This window comes from Liolophura sinensis, chromosome 8 (genome assembly GCF_032854445.1).
Source record: "Liolophura sinensis isolate JHLJ2023 chromosome 8, CUHK_Ljap_v2, whole genome shotgun sequence".
NCBI classification, from domain to species: Eukaryota; Metazoa; Mollusca; class Polyplacophora; order Chitonida; family Chitonidae; genus Liolophura; species Liolophura sinensis.
The window spans coordinates 36,578,093-36,600,035 of record NC_088302.1 but is presented as its reverse complement, the minus strand read 5'-3'; the positions used below and the strand labels follow the sequence as shown (position 1 = coordinate 36,600,035).

Genomic DNA, 21,943 nt, shown 5'->3' with positions numbered 1-21,943 from the left:
TTTTGGAGTTATTTTATCCCTAACTGATCGTTTAGCAAAGAAATGTTACGCTAGCTACTCCAGCGTATGTTACGAAACAGCTCTTAGCACGATTGAATTAAGTCATTAGCTGAACCAGATTTATGTCTAATCATACTTTTATTGCGGATGTGTCTTCCACGAGACGAGACTGGCGAGAGGAGAAAACGACCTACCTGGCCATCTTAGAGATTTCCGGATGGCCTTGACATGAGCGCGATATAGAACCTGGTGAGTAACATTTCGTTCACAGAGAATCGCACCTGGTCCGTTAGCAGACGGCCAGGGTCAAGTACGTGTATCTCTCCACCTTCAGGTATAAATATTTTCGTAACCAGCAAACAAATTGGTAAAAAGCTATTTAACTCCGCACACAATGCCTTTTGTCCACCTATTCATGCTGAAATTCGTCTTACAACAAAAGATTACCTTACGTAATGCATATTTGAGTGCTTGTGAATGGTTTGGCTAAAATGTTACGTGAGACGATAACCGGATACAGAGAGGTAGATTTCCGCACATAATGTGTTTTCTTGCCATTTAATTACATTATATCCTAAGAGACTATCTATAACATTCAACCTACAGAGATGCAGATATCACGTTTCGGTGAATACAAGATATTTGACCTCGGGCATTGAGCTTGAAAAGTACAATGTTTTCTTCATGTCTTAAAAAGATATTCGTCTTTGTGCATTATGCGCTGGGTTGCAACAAAAAAAAATAATCTCAAGTTAAACAAATAATGCATTCATTACAATAGCGGTATGTAAAAATATTTCTCTGCACGATGCTATGTATGCTTGAGTTTTTACGTCGCACTTAACAATTTTTCAGTCATATATCGTCGATTCTCGGTAGAAGCACTACAGCAATGACAAATCTTTCCAGCCTAATGATATTCTTGATCATAAATGATGTTTGGTCTGCTATTCGTCCCGTCTTTGCAATGACTGATGATGTACAGTGAAAAAAATGTGTTTAACATGTAAACACGTGATAAACATCTCTTTGCAACACATAATAAACGTGGTTAATGTTTAATTGCGACATGTTTAATAGCACCGCTTTATAATGGTGATCATATACACTGAAACTTTAAATCACTTCGTTTAAGCAATATATATATATATATATATATATATATATATATATATATATATATATATATATATATATATACATATATATATATATATATATATATATATAGTATTTATAAAATACTGCATGTATTTATAAATTAAATCCATGTGTTTATGAATCAAACACGTGTATTTGAAAAATAAAAACACATTGAACATGTTAAACATAAGCAGTTATTACTGTGCAGCCATTTGATATTCATCCCTCAGAAAAGATTTACTAACAGGGATTGTGTCGCCAGCTAGCCTGGTGCAAAGTGGCCTATATTTCTTATCTCTCATTTTCACTACTGAGGTCACAATATTTCCTATTACATACTTTATCACGTGTAAGGCAATGTTTATGTTTCCTGACCCCTTTCCTTAAAAATGCGTTCAGGCTAGAGAATTCTACTCTGGTTACATCAGAGCTAACACTTAATGGCGCCAAAACAGGTTTCTTCCATTAACACACTGATCTATAAACGATAGGAAGAATTAAGCGTCATCGAGTATCGCAATATTTAAACAATTTCCAGATTGAAACAGAGTTTACCCTTAAATACCGTCAACGGCCTCGAGTGGTATTCTGTGATCCAAGTGCGTTGCGCATTCCGGCAAGCATTTCAACCAACACAGGTCAATACTTATTTGCCGCCTCGGTTAAAACTAGGCCTCAGCAGCCTGCATTCCTTCCACGACACATAAAATTTGTGTCTATATATTAGGTCTACCTCAAATTAAACTCATCAAATATAAAGGAATGAAGGAAGAAATAACTGAACGATTGAAGTATTTAGTACTAGGATATTAGTATTTCTCACAAAACATCTTTTGTAATGAATAATGTGTTGATTTTTGTTTAGAGTGATGTTTTGGTTCCCGTATGATTTAAGCTGATAAAAACACACATAACACTAAACATTGCGTCAACAGGACAACGTACGTGCATTGAGCTGGTGTGTGTGTGTATTCTTTTCAAGAAAGTAATGCCGTTTCATGCAGTTGCCACATCCACTTGCGTTTTGGAACCCATTCGAGGCCAAATGCCGTTATATCGTCACGGCATTATGGAAACTAGTGCCGAAAGGTGATTACACCTTATTAACATTTAGCATTGTGAAACTTGTAAAAAAAAAATCATTGTAAAAACTTAGTCAGGGTACTGACACTGTCAAGATGTTTCTGTTGTTTACTCATGTCAGCAGAATGATAAAGTCAATAGATGTTCACCATGACACTAAAAGACATGAACCAGTTTGTTTTGCAGGTTTTCTTATTCTTGTAGATAGTCAATAATGACTTTTATCTTAACTTTCAGACGATTCAACTATACACATATATACAAAGACTGATATGTGTCAAAATAAAATATAATAATACTGGGCATAGAGTTTAAGAGCTATTCTTGAAAGAGCAGTTTTTTTCAGATTTTGGTAACACTTTTATTGTTCACCTATATTTAAATAACCTTTAGCGCTTTTTTTATGAGACTATTGACGTGAACATACATTTCTCGAGAAACCTTTTATGTCAGACTGAAAAGGCTATACACAACAGAATATATATATATATATATATATATATATATATATCATATCATCAGAACAGAATATACTACGTTTTTCATGATAATCTTTAACGTCAGGCTGAAAGCATTTCATACAGCCTGCATTAGACCCAAAAAGGGTAGGCTAACTATTTCCAAGAAAAGCTTGTAATACAATTAGTTAAGAATACACAATATTTTCCCCTTAACCTTTTACATAAGGCTAGAAGCGTAGCGTACATCATCAAGATCGCCATATACAACATTTATGCATGTGACGTTCATAATATACTGAGGGTACGGGCAGAGTAATTATGGGACATTGCCGTGCAATGCCCAGAGATGGGACACGATACGTTCTGTGATACGCATGTCCCATGAACAGCTCAAGGGTCCTTCACAGCAATGGGAGAGAGCTATGGTAAGATGAATGGACCGGAAGTAATTGTTAATGACTGAGTCGGCCAAGTCCTCAGACTGGCTGGCATCCATCCGGCAAAGACAAGATAGTTTCTAGTTCATTGGTATCCGGGGAAAACTCAGGCCGTAAGGACCCAAAGAGGTCTTCAGCAGGGTGCTAAATCAATTAGAAAATGACATTATGCTGATTTATTCTTGAATCAAGAGTTGTGGTGTACCTATAGATTTGCATGGGATCCATCTAAATAGCCAACTGGACAGCGTCCACTCACCATTTGATAATGAGAAATCACGCCATTTCTTGTTTCATGCACAGGTCGAAGAATCAGTCGTTTCATAATACATCTTGTGCATTAAATTGGTTCTCCAGCTTGACGGAGGCGTAAGCGCCATACCCTTGCATGATACGGTACAACAAAGGAATTAACAGTGTATCAGGAAAGTCGTACATGGTTATCCTTGTGTTGGTGGAAACGAAATTAGAAACGTGACATTATAAGCACTTATAGTGGCGTCGGGGATATATACTGGATGTTTCCAGTGTATATACATACATACACTGGAAACCTTACCCAAGCATTCTGGGTTAGCTCAAATTTTTCAAAGAGACGACCTGCGTAAATCCAATCAACTGTTTGCTATTACTTTAGAATAGCCCATATCATTATCTTTCACAAGATGTCAGTCTTGTCTGTGCACCTGTTAAAGTTCAAACTTGGTAATAAAGTTTCAAAAATTACTTTTTTTTCAAACTTTAGAATCATTTTAACGCTGGTTACTCGGAGTAAATTGTCTGACAATGCCAAACCCCCAGTGTTGAATTCCATCTTCTCGGCTTTTAAACCAATATGAACAGTGTGGAGTATGTTAAAAAGCCATAATTTTTTCTGAACATTTAACTTAAATCTGTCAGAATAGAATAAAATAATGTTTAATACATATCTTGGGGTACACATGGAACTTTGTCGTCGTATATGTTTGCCAAAGCTGAGTAAACTACATGTAAATGCCAACTCATCAATTTACCCAGTTTAAAATGTGGATTATAAACTTTAAAGTAAGAACCAGACAGTGGTGTCGTTGCTGAATTTATCCAGTTTAGAATATGAATTATTAACTCTGAAGTACACACCAGAGAGAGGTGTCATTGCTGAATTTATCCAGTTTAGAAGATGGATTATTAACTCTGAAGTACAGACCAGAGCGTGGTGTCATTGCTGAATTTATCCAGTTTAGAAAATGGATTTAACTCTGAAGTACGGACCAGAGAGGGGTGTCATTGCTGAATTTATCCAGTTTAGAATGTGGATTATGAACCCTGAAGTACAGACCAGAGAGTGGTGTCATTGCTGAATTTATCCAGTTTAGAATGTGGATAATTAACTTTGAGTTACGAACCAGAGAGTGGTGTCATTGCTGAATTTACCCGGTTTAGAATGCGGATTTATATCTCTGAGGTACGAACCAGAGCGTGGTGTCATTTCTGAATTTATCCAGTTTAGAATATGGATTATTAACTCTGAGGTACAGACCAGAGAGTGGTGTCATTTCTGAATTTACCCGGTTTAGAATGTGGATTATTAATTCTGAGGTACAAACCAGAGAGTGATGTTATTGCTGAAGTTATCCAGTTTAGAATATGGATTATTAACTCTGAAGTACAGACCAGAGAGTGATGTTATTGCTGAAGTTATCCAGTTTAGAATATGGATTATTAACTCTGAGGTACAGACCAGAGAGTGGTGTCATTTCTGAATTTACCCGGTTTAGAATGTGGATTATTAATTCTGAGGTACAAACCAGAGAGTGATGTTATTGCTGAAGTTATCCAGTTTAGAATATGGATTATTGACTCTGAAGTTCAGACCAGAGGGTGGTGTCATTTCTGAATTTATCCAGTTTAGAACATGAATTAATAACTCTGAGTTACAAACCAGAGAATGGTGTCATTGCTTAATTTGTCCATTGTAGAATATGGAATATTAACTCTGAAATACGAACCAGAGAGTGGTGTCATTTCTGAATTTATCCAGTTTAGAATATGGATCATAAGCATTGAAGTACAAACCAAAGCATGGTGTCATTGTTGAATTTATCCAGTTTAGAATATGGATTATTAACTCTGAAGTACACACCAGAGAGTTGTGTTATTCCTGAATTTATCCAGTGTAGAATATGGATTATTAACTCTGAGGTACAAGCAAGAGAGTGGTGTCATTGCTGAATTGATCCGGTTTAAAATGGGGATCAATTACGCTGAAGTACAGAATTGAGAGTGGTGTCATTGCTGAATTTACCCGGTTTAGAATGTGGATTATTATTTCTGAAGTACAAACCAGAGAGTGGTGTTATTGCTGAATTTGTCCAGTGTAGAATATGGATTATTACCTCTGAAATACGAACCAGAGAGCGGTGTCATTTCTGAATTTATCCAGTTTAGAATGTGGATTATTAACTCTGAAATACAAACCAGAGAATGGTGTCATTGCTGAATTTATCCAGTTTAGAATATGGATTATTAACTCTGAGGTACAAACCAGAGAGTGGTGTCATTGCTGAATTTATCCAGTTTAGAATGTGGATTATTACCTCTGAGGTACAAACCAGAGAGTGGTGTCATTGCTGAATTTTTCCAGTTTAGAATATGAATAACTAACTCTGAAGAACAAACCAGAGCGTGGTGTCATTGCTGAATTTATCCAGTTTAGAATATGGATTATTAACTATGAAGTACAGACCAGAGAGTGGTGTCATTGCTGAATTTATCCAGTTTAGAGTATGGATTATTAACCCTGAGTTACAAACCAGAGAGTGGTGTCATTGCTGAATTTACCCGGTTTAGAATATGGATTTTTAACTCTGAAGATCAAACCAGAGCGTGGTGTCATTGCTGAATTTATCCAGTTTAGAAAATGGATTATTAACTCTGAAGTAGAGACCACAGAGTGGTGTCATTGCTGAATTGATCCAGTTTAGAATGTGGATTATTAACTCTGAAGTACAGACCAGACACTGGTGTCATTGCTGAATTTATCCAGTTTAGAATATGGATTATTAACTCTGAGGCACAAACCATAGAATGGTGTCATTGCTGAATTGATCCAGTTAAGAATGTGGATTATTATCTCTGAAATACGAACCAGAGAGTGGTGTCATTGCTGAATTTATCCAGTTTAGAATATGGATTATTAACTCTAAGGTACAAACCAGAGAGTGGTGTCTTTGCTGAATTTACCCGGTTTAGAATGTGGATTATTATCTCTGAGGTACGAACCAGAGAGTGGTGTCATTGCTGAATTTATCCAGATTAGAATGTGGATTATTAAATCTGAAGTACGGACCAGAGAGTGGTGTCATTGCTGAATTTATCCAGTTTAGAATGTGGATTATTAACTTTGAGTTACGAACCAGAGAGTGGTGTCATTGCTGAATTTATCCAGTTTAGAATGTGGATTATTAACTCTGAGGTACAGACCAGAGAGTGGTGTCATTTCTGAATTTATCCAGTTTAGAATGTGGATTATTAACTCTGAGGTACAAACCAGAGAGTGGTGTCACTGCTGAATTATCCAGTTCAGAATGTGGATTATTAACTCTGAAGTACAGACCAGAGAGTGGTGTTATTCCTGAATTTATCCAGTTTAGAATATGGATTATTAACCCTGAGGTACAAACCAGAGCGTGGTGTCATATCTGAATTTATCCAGTTTAGAATGTGGATTATTAACTCTGAGGTACAAACCAGAGCGTGGTGTCATTGCTGAATTTATCCAGTTTAGAATATGGATTATTAACTCTGAAGTACAGATCAGAGCGTGGTGTCATTGCTTAATTTATCCAGTGTAGAATATGGATTATTAACCCTGAGATGTGAACCAGAGAGTGGTGTCATTGCTGAATTTATCCAGTTTAGAATGTGGATTATTAACTCTGAGCTACGAACCAGAGAATGGTGTCATTGCTTAATTTATCCATTGTAGAATATAGATTATTAACTCTGAAATATGAACCAGAGAGTGGTGTCATTGTTGAATTTACCCAGTTTAGAATATGGATTATAAACCCTGAAGTACAAACCAAAGCATGGTGTCATTGTTGAATTTATCCAGTTTAGAATATGGATCATCAACTCTGAAATACGAACCAGAGCGTGGTGTCATATCTGAATTTATCCAGTTTAGAATATGTATTATTAACTCTGTGGTACAAACCAGAGAATGGTGTCATTGCTGAATTTATCCAGTTTAGAATATGGATTATTGACTCTGAGGTACAAACCAGAGAGTGGTGTCATTGCTGAATTGATCCAGTTTAGAATGTGGGTTATTATCTTTGAAATACGAACCAGAGAGTGGTGTCATTGCTGAATTTATCCAGTTTAGAATGTGGATTATTAACTTTGAGTTACGAACCAGAGAGTGGTGTCATTGCTGAATTTACCCGGTTTAGAATGCGGATTTATATATCTGAGGTACGAACCAGAGAGTGGTGTCATTGCTGAATTTATCCAGTTTAGAAGATGGATTATTAACTCTGAAGTACAGACCAGAGAGTGGTGTCATTGCTGAATTTATCCAGTTTGGAATGTGGATTATTAGCTTTGAGTTACGAACCAGAGAGTGGTGTCATTACTGAATTTATCCAGTTTAGAATGTGGATTATTAACTCTGAGGTACAGACCAGAGCGTGGTGTCATTTCTGAATTTATCCAGTTTAGAATGTGGATTATTAACCCTGAGGTACAAACCAGAGAGTGGTGTCATTGCTGAATTTATAAAGTTTAGAATATGGATTATTAACTCTGAGGTACAAACCAGAGCGTGGTGTCACTGCTGAATTTATCCAGTATAGAATGTGGATTATTAACCCTGAGGTACGAACCAGAGAGTGGCGTCATTGCTGAATTGATCCAGTTTAGACTATGAATTATTAACTCTGAAGTACAGACCAGAGAGTGGTGTTATTCCTGAATTTATACAGTTTAGAATATGGATTATTAACCCTGAGGTACAAACCAGAGAGTGGTGTCATTGCTGAATTTATCCAGTTTAGAATGTGGATTATTAACTCTGAAGTACAGACCAGAGCGTGGTGTCATTGCTGAATTTATCCAGTGTAGAATATGGATTATTAACCCTGAGATGTGAACCAGAGAATGGTGTCATTGCTGAATTGATCCAGTTTGGAATGTGGATTATTAACTCTGAAATACGAACCAGAGAGTGGTGTCATTTCTGAATTTATTCAGTATAGAAAATGGATTATTAACTCTGAAGTTCAGACCAGAATGTGGTGTCATTGCTGAATTTATCCAGTTTAGAACATGAATTAATAACTCTGAGTTACAAACCAGAGAGTGGTGCCATTGCTTAATTTATCCATTGTAGAATATGGATTATTAACTCTGAAATACGAACCAGAGAGTGGTGTCATTTCTGAATTTATCCAGTTTAGAATATGGATTATAAACCCTGAAGTACAAACCAAAGCATGGTGTCATTGTTGAATTTATCCAGTTTAGAATATGGATTATTAACTCTGAGGTACAAACCAGAGAGTGGTGTCATTGTTGAATTTATCCAGTTTAGAATATTTATTATTAACTCTGAAGTACACACCAGAGAGTGGTGTCATTGTTGAATTTATCCAGTTTAGAATATGGGTTATTAACTCTGAAGTACAGACCAGAGAGTGGTGTCATTGCTGAATTTATCGAGTTTACAAAATGGATTATTAACTCTGAGGTACAAACCAGAGAGTGGTGTCATTGCTGAATTTATCCAGTTTAGAACATGGATTATGAACTCTGAAGTACAAACCAGAGAGTGGTGTCATTGCCGAATTTATCCAGTTTAGAATGTGGATTATTAACTTTGAGTTACGAACCAGAGAGTGGTGTCATTGCTGAATTTATCCAGTTTAGAATGTGGATTATTATCTCTGAAATACGAACCAGAGAGTGGTGTCATTGCTGAATTTATCCAGTTTAGAATGTGGATTATTAACTTTGAGTTACGAACCAGAGAGTGGTGTCATTGCTGAATTTACCCGGTTTAGAATGCTGATTTATATCTCTGAAGTACGAACCAGAGAGTGGTGTCATTGCTGAATTGATCCAGTTTAGAATGTGGATTATTAACTCTGAAGTACAGACCAGAGAGTGGTGTCATTGCTGAATTTATCCAGTTTAGAATGTGGATTATTAACTCTGAGGTACAGACCAGTGAGTGGTGTCATTTCTGAATTTATCCAGTTTAGAATGTGGATTATCAACTCTGAGGTACAAACCAGAGAGTGGTGTCATTGCTGAATTTATCCAGTTTAGAATATGGATTATTAACTCTGAGGTACAAACCAGAGAGTGGTGTCATTGCTGAATTGATCCAGTTTAGAATATGGATTATTAACTCTGAGGTACAAACCAGAGCGTGGTGTCACTGCTGAATTTATCCAGTTTAGAATGTGGATTATTAACCCTAAGGTACGAACCAGAGAGTGGCGTCATTGCTGAATTGATCCAGTTTAGAATATGAATTATTAACTCTGAAATACAGACCAGAGAGTGGTGTTATTCCTGAATTTATACAGTTTAGAAGAAGGATTATTAACCCTGAGGTACAAACCAGAGAGTGGTGTCATATCTGAATTTATCCAGTTTAGAATGTGGATTATTAACTCTGAGGTACAAACCAGACACTGGTGTCATTGCTGAATTTATCCAGTTTAGAATATGGATTATTAACTCTGAGGTACAAACCAGAGAGTGGTGTCATTGCTGAATTGATCCAGTTTAGAATGTGGGTTATTATCTCTGAAATACGAACTAGAGAGTGGTGTCATTGCTGAATTTATCCAGTTTAGAATGTGGATTATTAACTTTGAGTTACGAACCAGAGAGTGGTGTCATTGCTGAATTTACTCGGTTTAGAATGCGGATTTATATCTCTGAGGTACGAACCAGAGAGTGGTGTCATTTCTGAATTTATCCAGTTTAGAAGATGGATTATTAACTCTGAAGTACAAACCAGAGAGTGGTGTCTTTGCTGAATTTATCCAGTTTAGAATGTGGATTATTAACTCTGAGGTACAAACCAGAGAGTGGTGTCATTGCTGAATTTATCCAGTTTAGAATATGGATTATAAACCCTGAAGTACAAACCAGAGAGTGGCGTCATTGCTGAATTGATCCAGTTTAGACTATGAATTATTAACTCTGAAGTACAGACCAGAGAGTGGTGTTATTCCTGAATTTATACAGTTTAAAATATGGATTATTAACCCTGAGGTACAAACCAGAGAGTGGTGTCATTGCTGAATTTATCCAGTTTAGAATATGGATTATTAACTCTGAAGTACAGACCAGAGAGTGGTGTCATTGCTGAATTGATCCAGTTTAGAATGTGGGTTATTATCTCTGAAATACGAACCAGAGAGTGGTGTCATTGCTGAATTTATCCAGTTTAGAATGTGGATTATTAACTTTGAGTTACGAACCGGAGAGTGGTGTCATTGCTGAATTTACCCGGTTTAGAATGCGGATTTATATCTCTGAGGTACGAACCAGAGAGTGGTGTCATTGCTGAATTTATCCAGTTTAGAATGTGGATTATTAACTCTGAAGTACAGACCAGAGCGTGGTGTCATTGCTGAATTTATCCAGTTTAGAATGTGGATTATTAACCCTGAGATGTGAACCAGAGAATGGTGTCATTGCTGAATTGATCCTGTTTGGAATGTGGATTATTAACTCTGAAATACGAACCAGAGAGTGGTGTCATTTCTGAATTTATTCAGTATAGAAAATGGATTATTAACTCTGAAGTTCAGACCAGAGTGTGGTGTCATTGCTGAATTTATCCAGTTTAGAACATGAATTAATAACTCTGAGTTACAAACCAGAGAATTGTGTCATTGCTTAATTTATCCATTGTAGAATATGGATTATTAACTCTGAAATACGAACCAGAGAGTGGTGTCATTTCTGAATTTATCCAGTTTAGAATATGGATTATAAACCCTGAAGTACAAACCAAAGCATGGTGTCATTGTTGAATTTATCCAGTATAGAATGTGGATTATTAACCCTGAGGTACGAACCAGAGAGTGGCGTCATTGCTGAATTGATCCAGTTCAGACTATGAATTATTAACTCTGAAGTACAGACCAGAGAGTGGTGTTATTCCTGAATTTATACAGTTTAGAATATGGATGATTAACCCTGAGGTACAAACCAGAGCGTGGTGTCATTGCTGAATTTATCCAGTTTAGAATATGGATTATTAACTCTGAAGTACAGACCAGAGAGTGGTGTCATTGCTGAATTGATCCAGTTTAGAATGTGGGTTATTATCTCTGAAATACGAACCAGAGAGTGGTGTCATTGCTGAATTTATCCAGTTTAGAATGTGGATTATTAACTTTGAGTTACGAACCAGAGAGTGGTGTCATTGCTGAATTTACCCGGTTTAGAATGCGGATTTATATCTCTGAGGTACGAACCAGAGAGTGGTGTCATTGCTGAATTTATCCAGTTTAGAATGTGGATTATTAACTCTGAAGTACACACCAGAGAGTGGTGTCATTGCTGAATTTATCCAGTTTAGAATGTGGATTATTAACCCTGAGATGTGAACCAGAGAATGGTGTCATTGCTGAATTGATCCAGTTTGGAATGTGGATTATTAACTCTGAAATACGAACCAGAGAGTGGTGTCATTTCTGAATTTATTCAGTATAGAAAATGGATTATTAACTCTGAAGTTCAGACCAGAGTGTGGTGTCATTGCTGAATTGATCCAGTTTAGAACATGAATTAATAACTCTGAGTTACAAACCAGAGAATTGTGTCATTGCTTAATTTATCCATTGTAGAATATGGATTATTAACTCTGAAATACGAACCAGAGAGTGGTGTCATTTCTGAATTTATCCAGTTTAGAATATGGATTATAAACCCTGAAGTACAAACCAAAGCATGGTGTCATTGTTGAATTTATCCAGTTTAGAATATGGATTATTAACTCTGAGGTACAAACCAGAGAGTGGTGTCATTGCTGAATTTATCCAGTTTAGAAAATGGATTATTAACTCTGAGGTACAAACCAGAGAGTGGTGTCATTTCTGAATTTATCCAGTTTAGAAAATGGATTATTAACTCTGAAGTACACACCAGAGAGTGGTGTCATTGCTGAATTTATCCAGTTTAGAATATGGATTATAAACCCTGAAGTACAAACCAAAGCATGGTGTCATTGTTGAATTTATCCAGTTTAGAATATGGATTATTAACTCTGAAGTACAAACCAAAGCATGGTGTCATTGTTGAATTTATCCAGTTTAGAAAATGGATTATTAACTCTGAAGTACACACCAGAGAGTGGTGTCATTGCTGAATTTATCCAGTTTAGAAGATGGATTATTAACTCTGAAGTACAGACCAGAGCGTGGTGTCATTGCTGAATTTATCCAGTTTAGAAAATGGATTTAACTCTGAAGTACGGACCAGAGAGGGGTGTCATTACTGCTGTTTAATCGTATATATGAACATATAGGAGAAAAGCTTACATATAACTGATGTACACGTACATTGACAAATCATATTGCACACCGGTAGTGTGTTTGGCTATTCGCCAGAAATCACATTGTTCACACTGCTCTGGTTTTACTCTCTGCTCCGTAGTTTTTCATGTTTAATTAATTTATATATTTGAATAATGTTTATCACTGTACTAGTTACGCTTATAAGGTGGCGGTTTATGAAATGAGGAAATTGGAGAGAACCTGTAGGAGACCACCGAACATATCTGGTACCAAACAAATATCGTGATTTAAAGCCGAAACCGATCCTGCGAGAGCAGAATTCGAAATCGCGATCTTATCTTATCTCACATGTCAACGATTTTATCAATATCGTGGCGCCCGATGTTTGAGACTTTGCAAGTGAAAATCGGGAATTATGTATAAAGGAAACTCAAGTTTTTAGTTGATATAGTTCACAGTACCAGCATTAATGTTAACGTTGCTTCAGTCAGACCAGATATATAAGCTGTCCAGCGCTATGAAGTACAGCCTCCCCATGTGTACACAGCCTCTTGCATTCTTACGTAATTATATTCAGTTAGTGGTGTGATCTTATTGTGAAACAGTTTACCGTGACATATGTGGTGCCTATAATCTGGATTCATTCAGTATGGATTTTTCAAAGCCCAGATAAGACATTCACAGCAAAGTTCAAATTCAAAATAGCATCATACATTATTTTCTAAGCCGTGATACAGTTAGTTAAACATGTAGGACTATAAATTAAGGCCAAGAACAATCTTTATTCGGATATTCAAGAATAAAATGTATGATAGGCTTGTATAAAAATTAGACTGAATTTAAACTTCTTTTTTGCCAGAGAGGTATAATCCTAGTTAGCCTTTTATGTGCACACATTGTCAGGTTTGGCTTTCTGATGGGTATTATTATCAGATCGCTTAAGGTTTGCAGGGAGTCCGCCTCGCATAGCACAAGACATCCATTGAACCAGTCGACCTCGTGGCGGTATTGTTGGCTTCACGTGAGGTCGTTGTTTCCATCGCCACAGTGGTTTGCCAGTCACGGTCCCCGCATCGATCACCAAACATTCCATCTATCTTTTCCATCTCAAAATCCATGTCTTCTCCGTAAAATAACATGTGTTTATATCGAATTGTCCTCGAGTTAATGGATAACTTACAGGGTATCAGAGATTTCTCAGATACATAACCATTGTTTGCTCGAACGGTAACTTCCTCGAACCGATTGTCTGGCTTCGGCTTTAGAGCCATTGAAGTAAAATGAAGACACGGTGAGCTAAATACTCACAAGCCATAGTTACTGACCACTCCCACAGTGCGCATCTTCTGGGCATGTGCTTAGAGCATTAGTTTGTGGAACACGATGGCTTTGATATTGTAAGCCCGTACTGTCAATATTCAGTGTAGATATCTCTCCGACCTGTCTATCGAGTACAGACAATCATGAACAATTAATGAGGAAGAAATAAATCTGCGGCATGCCTTACATATTGCGTATATATTTACGACGGTGGAGTAACGTCCCCTTATAACGTCAAGTATATATTAGGCCAACCACGTACGCTATTAAGCCATATATTTTCACCGAAAATCTAATCTAAGCTAACACGTCAAAAGGACGGAATGATTGCACTTAGATGTAACTCGAATAAAAAGTGACATATTGTAACTAACATCACTACATTTGCATTACCTAGTTTTGCATACACCACGGTGTTAAGGGTTTGTGTTAGCTGCTAATATTTAAGAGCTCATATGAACAGTCAGAATAAAACCCTAACTGAGGTAAACTGACAAAAGATCTTATTTCACCCGTTACGTGTAACAATTCCCCAAATATCACACTGTCGTTGATGCTCAGGTTTTTAAATCAGGATTGCATTCTATTGCTTTTATGTTACTGTTTATTGTATGTAAGGACAACCCAGCAATTGAGTAATTGTAGACCATTGACGTCTGTTGATTGTTATCAACGGCATTGCCTTTAGTTTACCTAATTTTGCTTAAGCGTTGATGCCAGAGGGTGCTTAAGTTGCTACTATTTAAGCATTTACATGAGGCAATAAAATCCCTGAGGTAAACTTATAAGAGTTCTTATTTCACAGGTTACGTGTGATCATATGCCATCACAATTTAAAAGATTTTTGTCAGGCTCACACTGTGGGCTTATCTATGACCATGTACATGCTTTGTTTAATTGTTGCTGCTAAAAATGATTTATCCTTACCCATTTTAGTCAAACCACCAAGGGAAAGAAACAAGATGAGTCTTGACTCACACTCCGGGCTTATCCATGGCCATGTACATGCTTTGTTTAATTGTTGCTGCTAAAAATGATTTATCCTTACCCATTTTAGTCAAACCACCATGGGAAAGAAACAAGATGAGTCTTGACTCACACTCCGGGCTTATCCATGGCCATGTACATGCTTTGTTTAATTATTGCTGCTAAAAATGATTTATCCTAATCCATTTTAGTCAAACCACCAAGGGAAAGAAACAAGATGAGTCTTGACTCACACTGCGGGCTTATCCATGACCATGTACATGTTTTGTTTAATTGTTGCTGCTAAAAATGATTTATCCTAATCCATTTTAGTCAAACCACCAAGGAAAAGAAACAAGATGAGTCTTGACTCACACTGCGGGCTTATCCATGACCATGTACATGTTTGTTTAATTGTTGCTGCTAAAAATGATTTATCCTTACCCATTTTAGTCAAACCACCAAGGAAAAGAAACAAGATGAGTCTTGACTCACACTGCGGGCTTATCCATGGCCATGTACATGCTTTGTTTAATTGTTGCTGCTAAAAATGATTTATCCTTACCCATTTTAGTCAAACCACCAAGGGAAAGAAACAAGATGAGTCTTGGCTCACACTGCGGGCTTATCGATGATCATGTACATGCTTTGTTTAATTGTTGCTGCTAAAAATGATTTATCCTTACCCATTTTAGTCAAACCACCAAGGGAAAGAAACAAGATGAGTCTTGGCTCACACTGCGGGCTTATCTATGACCATGTACATGCTTTGTTTAATTGTTGCTGCTAAAAATGATTTATCCTGATCCATTTTAGTCAAACCACCAAGGGAAAGAAACAAGATGAATCTTGACATCATGCATCTGTCATGATTGTTAACTACGCATACGCTAACAATAATAACAACGCAAAGGCGTTTTCAATAAAAGTTCAGTTTGCTTGAATCATGGCCTAATCTGATGATGTAATGAACGTTTTAATTTCAGGTGAGGACTCCTTTAGCGACACCTTTCCTTCGGAGGTTCTTATGGATTTCTGTTGACAGTCCGAAGACTTAATCCTTCGTGAGATGGTGTCGTCATTGTTCGCATGCGTCTTAACGCAGCAAAGTCTTGCAGCTTGACATAAAAGTATACTTTTCTCATAATTGTACAAAAAAGGGTTAGGCCGTGATAGATGCTCGTGCTAAATACAAACTTCTTTTGATCTAGTATGCATCCATGAAAAAATCCATTGTGTCTAATGAACATGACGAGTTCATTCAATCTCCCTGCATGAAATAAACATACATCCACTCTACGTGTCAATGGCATTTACTATAAATTATATGTATAATATAACCTGTATATAAATTATTTCAAATATTGTAGTAACTGTGATACAACAACATTCCAAGTTTCTTAAACCTTACAATGAATGGGTAATTTTATTAGAAAATCTTCCTCTTCATAATTGTATGTAATGCTGTTAGTTATGTCTTGGACGAGGGGATGTATATGCATCTACGCTGGATATGTGAGCAGCTGCCATGAAAATGCAGAGATACATGTTTATAATGAACCACAGCTTATATACTAACATGGCACACGATTTGTTAAATTGACATGCCTAGAACATTCTTTACGTCCTTCCAACATAATTAAAAACTATTGACTTCGTCTCTTTACTATGTTCAATTCAAAGTTCTTACTTTATGTTCTTTCTGAGTTCTTTGTACTGTTTTTGTGGAAAGTTATTCAGAAATTTGTTTTGCTATTATTAACCTGGGGTGTCCATTGTGGTCCATGGCTATTAAAAAGAATATCTTATACGACGCCTATATGTGGGAATAATTCTTCGAAGAGCCATGGCAATTATTGATTACTGAAATGGCTTTTAACTGGGCTGCAAGGTCATGCAGATGAAAATATAAGTAAAACATTAAATACTATTCATAAATGTACACTAGCCTGGTAAAGGTGCATCTGCCTTAAGAATATCTACCTGAATGTGCTGCAGGATTAGCAGTCATTTGAAGAATTACGATTTCGGATGTGATTTAAAGGTTCAGTTAACTTTGCTCATCTTAGAAACTTGGCATCAGAAGCCATTATATACTAGTGAAGACTTTTATTGTGAACGGCATTTCGACATGGCTGTTTCATACCAGTTTCTAGCTATAGACTAAGTGCATTTGACTTAAAATTTGAGATTTGACAAAGTTACTATTCTTGCTGGATTCTGAGGATTCTTAAAAAGGCGTTTTGAGAATGTTTGGAAGGCATGATGATGTCCTAATGGAAATTGTGGGTTAAGCACTGTGGGTACTATTTTAAGATCTTTATTACTCTCTAAAACTGTATCGGGATTATTAGGGCATTTACAACACTGTACTATGTACAAAATCTAATTCCCTACAAATACATTTACGTGTGAATTCATCTACACGATGGCTTTTTGTGACTATGCCGTGTGTGTAGTTCTTGAATTAAAAGTATTTAGCTGCCCTGCCTCTAAACTCAATCATATTCAATGATCCAAACGCAAGAAACGATAAGGATGGCATACTCAAATATATTCAGGCGTAAAGGGCCCTTGAGGCTAATGTAGCCCCAAGCCCAGACTCATGGATTCCTACCTAATGTGAACTGAGATTGAAAGGGATTAATTTTTCATGTATCACACCATATAAAAAGAGACCACTGATATGTACATGTAACTACATGTTTTTATACCATTTCAAATGTCAGACAATAATTTATCTAACTTTAAGGATTTTTTTAAATATATCCCTAGATATTAACCCTTTACTGGACTTCTCATGAAGAGCTATACATACTGTTGTTCTTCAAATAGGATGAAAAGATCATGAGCCACGGCAGTGAATACCACACTGGACTTGCTAATTTATGCCCCAAATCGTCCTTCAGACAGTATAACCAATCCTATCTTTCAGGTAAACACTAACTTACTCGTTTTTATTACACCCAAGGGCTGGCTGATATGTAAAATTCGGTATTCGGTGCGTGTCCTCTAAAAATAGCATGTACAATATTTCCGGTGGACTAAAAATGACGAATACACAAATTGTCAACATGTTTAAAACGAGAGACTTTTGCATTTCACGTTCATTATTGAATTGATATAAAAAAATCTGAACTGAAAATGAACATTAACGTATGAAATTATACTTAATGTTCCCAAGGCATTTCACACACAAAACTGATCACAATTCCAACACCATTGGGGAAATAACATTAAAACAGCAACAACTTTTAAAATTATCGTTTTTCTGGCAAACTCAATTCTTTTGATGTAATACTGTCTGTCGGTTTGTTAGTCCGTCAATGTATCTGTCGGTCAGAAAACAGATTAATCAGTCACAGAACAAATTCATTCATCCATCAATCCAATCATCCAAAGATCAATTAGTCAATCCATTAAGTCAGTCAACTAATCAATAAATCAGTCAATCAATCAATTAGGAAGTAGTAAAAACGTCAATCAAGCAATAGGGAACCAGTCTATATTAATGGTTTCTGAGGTTTCTAAAGTCCTAGGCTATTGTGCTAGGTAGGTAGAAAACTATCGGCTTATTGGTATGAAATGGGTGTGAGTATCAGTCATTCATTATAGAGACCCTCTCGTCAGCGGGATTGAGAAGGCGAAGACCCCCATCGCTTTCCGATAGGTGCTTCGTTATAAATTCCCTTGTAAAAACAAGTGGCGAGCTGAAGAGGGCAGCCGATGTCTTCAAGTGGCTCCACAGCCCTCGTACCCCTGCCTAGGGTACAGCTGATTATTCCCTCTTCTCCGTGTAGCGGCGTTTACTTAGATCTCACAGCCCATGCTAAATTAAACCTGTGCCTACTTCCGTGAGTCTATTGTGGCACACCACCGACGGGCTGCTTCCCCCCATACTCCCATATCAATTGACAGCAGGCCCGGTTTGTAGGGCGCGCGGTAAGGCAACAGCGCAAGCAACTGACGAGGGGGAAAAGTATTAACACTGGACAAGCTATAAGCTCTTTTATCCAATGAGACAGTTCGATTTATGATTCAAGGAAGGCGCATACCCTATCGTCGACAGCCTCTCCTGCCAGCTAGGCATACTCGATAGTTTCATATCAAAGGGTTTTGTGCAAATAACCATAGTGCCGGAGTTGGTGTCAACAGTCCACGGCGGAGGCACAAGTCTTCGGACTGGCAACAGGAACCCATAGGAACCTCCGAAGGAAAGGTGTCGCTGGTTTGTTGGAAAGTGCACACAAAGTGGGGCGGAGGACTACATATACACTGACATGGGAATCACACGACTCTACGACAGTTAAGTCGTCCTCTATTTTTAAAGTTGCCTTCGTTGCTCCGTTTGCCCCCATGTCAGGATGCTCCTGCAGAATTTGAGATACAGTTAAGTTTTGCGACCCGAAATTTTTTTTCATCTGGAGCGAATAACGGACAGTGTGTGTGTGTGTGTTGGAAAGCATTGACTGAACTAGGGGAAGATGTCAGTTCGTTGTTGTATTTATGTACTGGTGGTGCTGGTGTCCTTGCTCTGTGGCCAGGTTTCTGCCAACAACAGCACGAGGGGTGGAGATGGATCGTGTCCGTACAGGTTAAGAGACGCTCAGGGTGGATCTCCCGGGTAAGTTAGGTCATATTATTTTTCTGTTATTTTTCATCAGTGTGTTAGGCCATTCGTCAAACCGAAGTTAACGATTCTTGATTTTACTACAATAAAGGCAAGCGGCGTCACGCCTTAGGTGGATTACCTGTATCCACAACTTACTATCACAAACGTATGTAGGACAAATTGATTAGTTAGTTTGATGAATGCATTGACTTAAATTTTACTAAAACGGTAGAAAAAAGACAGCAGATAATTCTAGCCGTAGGTCATGCACCAGTCTTAACTTTTCATGTACTTTATAGTAAACATTGCCGGATAACCTATATTTACATACTTGTATATACAGAATGAACACACTCAACACACGCTAGTAAATAGGACATATCTGTCGCAACATCAGGCTTCGTACAAAAGGTTAACAAACCACTATAATGTAGCCCCGGGGAATTACGCTGATTCATCACAACATAATGGCTGCGATGACAACGCATACCTTCTCACACAAACAACACAGAAACTTACATGAGCAGATGCTCTCATTTTCAGGGTTTGTTTTTGATCTGTGATGTACATTAGACACTGTCATACCAAAAGTGGACGAGAGATTACAGCCAATTCCTCTATTAGCTTTACTTTTAAGGTATACTTAAAAATAAAACTTTCTTTACTATCTCAATCAGTGTCATTTCATTTTCAGTTCAGTTAACTTTTTCTTGAATTTCAATTCCTGTGCATACCAGCGCTTAGCATTGGCATAGGAATAGAATTTTACTTCAATATAGCAGTAATAGTTCAGGCTGTATGTTAAACCAACCTGGGATGAGATGCCTAACTCAGCTTTAAATAAACTTCAATACATTTAGGTCAGACAGAGATGCTCACATCTACCGGTTGTCGCTACACAAATAGACCTAGCCATGTTTGGAAAGTCGTAGCATAATCACATGTACGCTCAACCTGACTGCACGGTTATACTAAACTAGCACACACAAAGTGTTGGGTGCAAACACTTACGTTGCCCAACAATAGCAGCCTTCTGCTTGGAAACAGATTTACTTTTTTTTTCGCATGAAGATAGTGTTTCGCTGCCCAACCTTGACCTGATTAGATAATAGCCCAGTATTTAGTTTTGACGTACATTCTGCTGGCAGATGGATAGTCCTTATTGACTGCTTAGCATGTTAACTATTGAGCAAAATATTAAGTTAATTCATTTCGCGTAAAATTTAATGCAGCATTTTAGCTAGAGCTACGTAAAGTTAGTCGTATCTTGAGTAATGTTGGTTTGAAGTCCCAGTAGAGCAAGAGGATCACCCGATGTTATCTAATACACAAAACTGGCCTGTCCCGAATGGCGCGTTAGACTCGTTTATGATACTCCATGGGACGCGGATGACAAGTGCGGAGATTGGGGTTAAATATCAGTTCTGTCAGTAGTTTGTCATACCTTTTCTGGCTTTAGATTTATTAGATTTGAATTAATTGACCTGACAATAAAGATAAATTGGGGTTTAAAATTGAAGACGCATCCTTTGACTAACAGCTGTGTGATAAGCGGCGCACGGAAATTCTGGAAGCCCTAAAACCTTGGATACAAGAGTTTTAAACACATTGGTTATGTAATAGTGTTGCGTGTGGTTTATCTACGTATACATACGAAATGATATGCGATGAATTGGACACCTCAAACACATCTAACTGTCAAATGAACTGTACGTTAACATAGTATATACGTCAGCACACGTGTGTGAAATCAGCGTTAATATACTCATGTGCAAAAAGTATGCATTAACATCCACACGTACAAAAATGTGCGTTAGTAAACGCACGTGCAAAGTGTTCTTAAGTAAGGACACTTGCAAAAGTGTACCTTAATGCTCAGGTTCGTGTTTTCAGCTTTTAGAATTTTACTTTCAGTGGTGAGGAGTGTGCTCAATTAAAGACAGTAGTGTGTATAGTTTTAGCCGAACACGGTGGGGAATGTTCGTGTCTTATGAAACTTGAGTGTTTCAGTGTTTGGTCTCTTTCTTGAAATGAAAGTTAGGCCTATAAAAAGTCTTAGGCTAAACAAAACAAATCTACATCATATTAAATAATTTAGTACCATGTAACTGTGGAGGTTTACAACTTACTCAAACTCATTCTAAAACATTTCAACATGTAATAACTCAACCCGATTTTTACACTATTATTACTTCGGAAATGACATTACTTATTCAAATTAAGACCTGAATGGTGATTCTTAGTCTCTGGGGAAATGGGAAGGGGACACTATTTCAATCGTAGGATTTCCGTAATCGCCCTTCCCTTAACGATAAGGTGTTGGGATGAAAGCAAACGACCTCTTCATGCCAGGATATAAATGTACTACTTCATGGTTTAGCCCCGCATTCAATC

The 21,943-nt window shown here is 37.2% G+C and overlaps 1 protein-coding gene across 1 annotated transcript in view; it reads left to right on the top strand.

The window, feature by feature from the left end:
* The first annotated feature begins 19,000 nt into the window (after positions 1 to 19,000).
* LOC135472809 (uncharacterized) overlaps positions 19,001 to 21,943 on the top strand; it is a 35,440-nt gene continuing 32,497 nt past the window's right edge. The window contains exon 1 of the mRNA XM_064752491.1: positions 19,001 to 19,561. Coding sequence (XP_064608561.1) covers positions 19,422 to 19,561 — 140 coding nt within the window. The 5' untranslated portion in view covers positions 19,001 to 19,421. The remainder of the gene's footprint in view (positions 19,562 to 21,943) is intronic.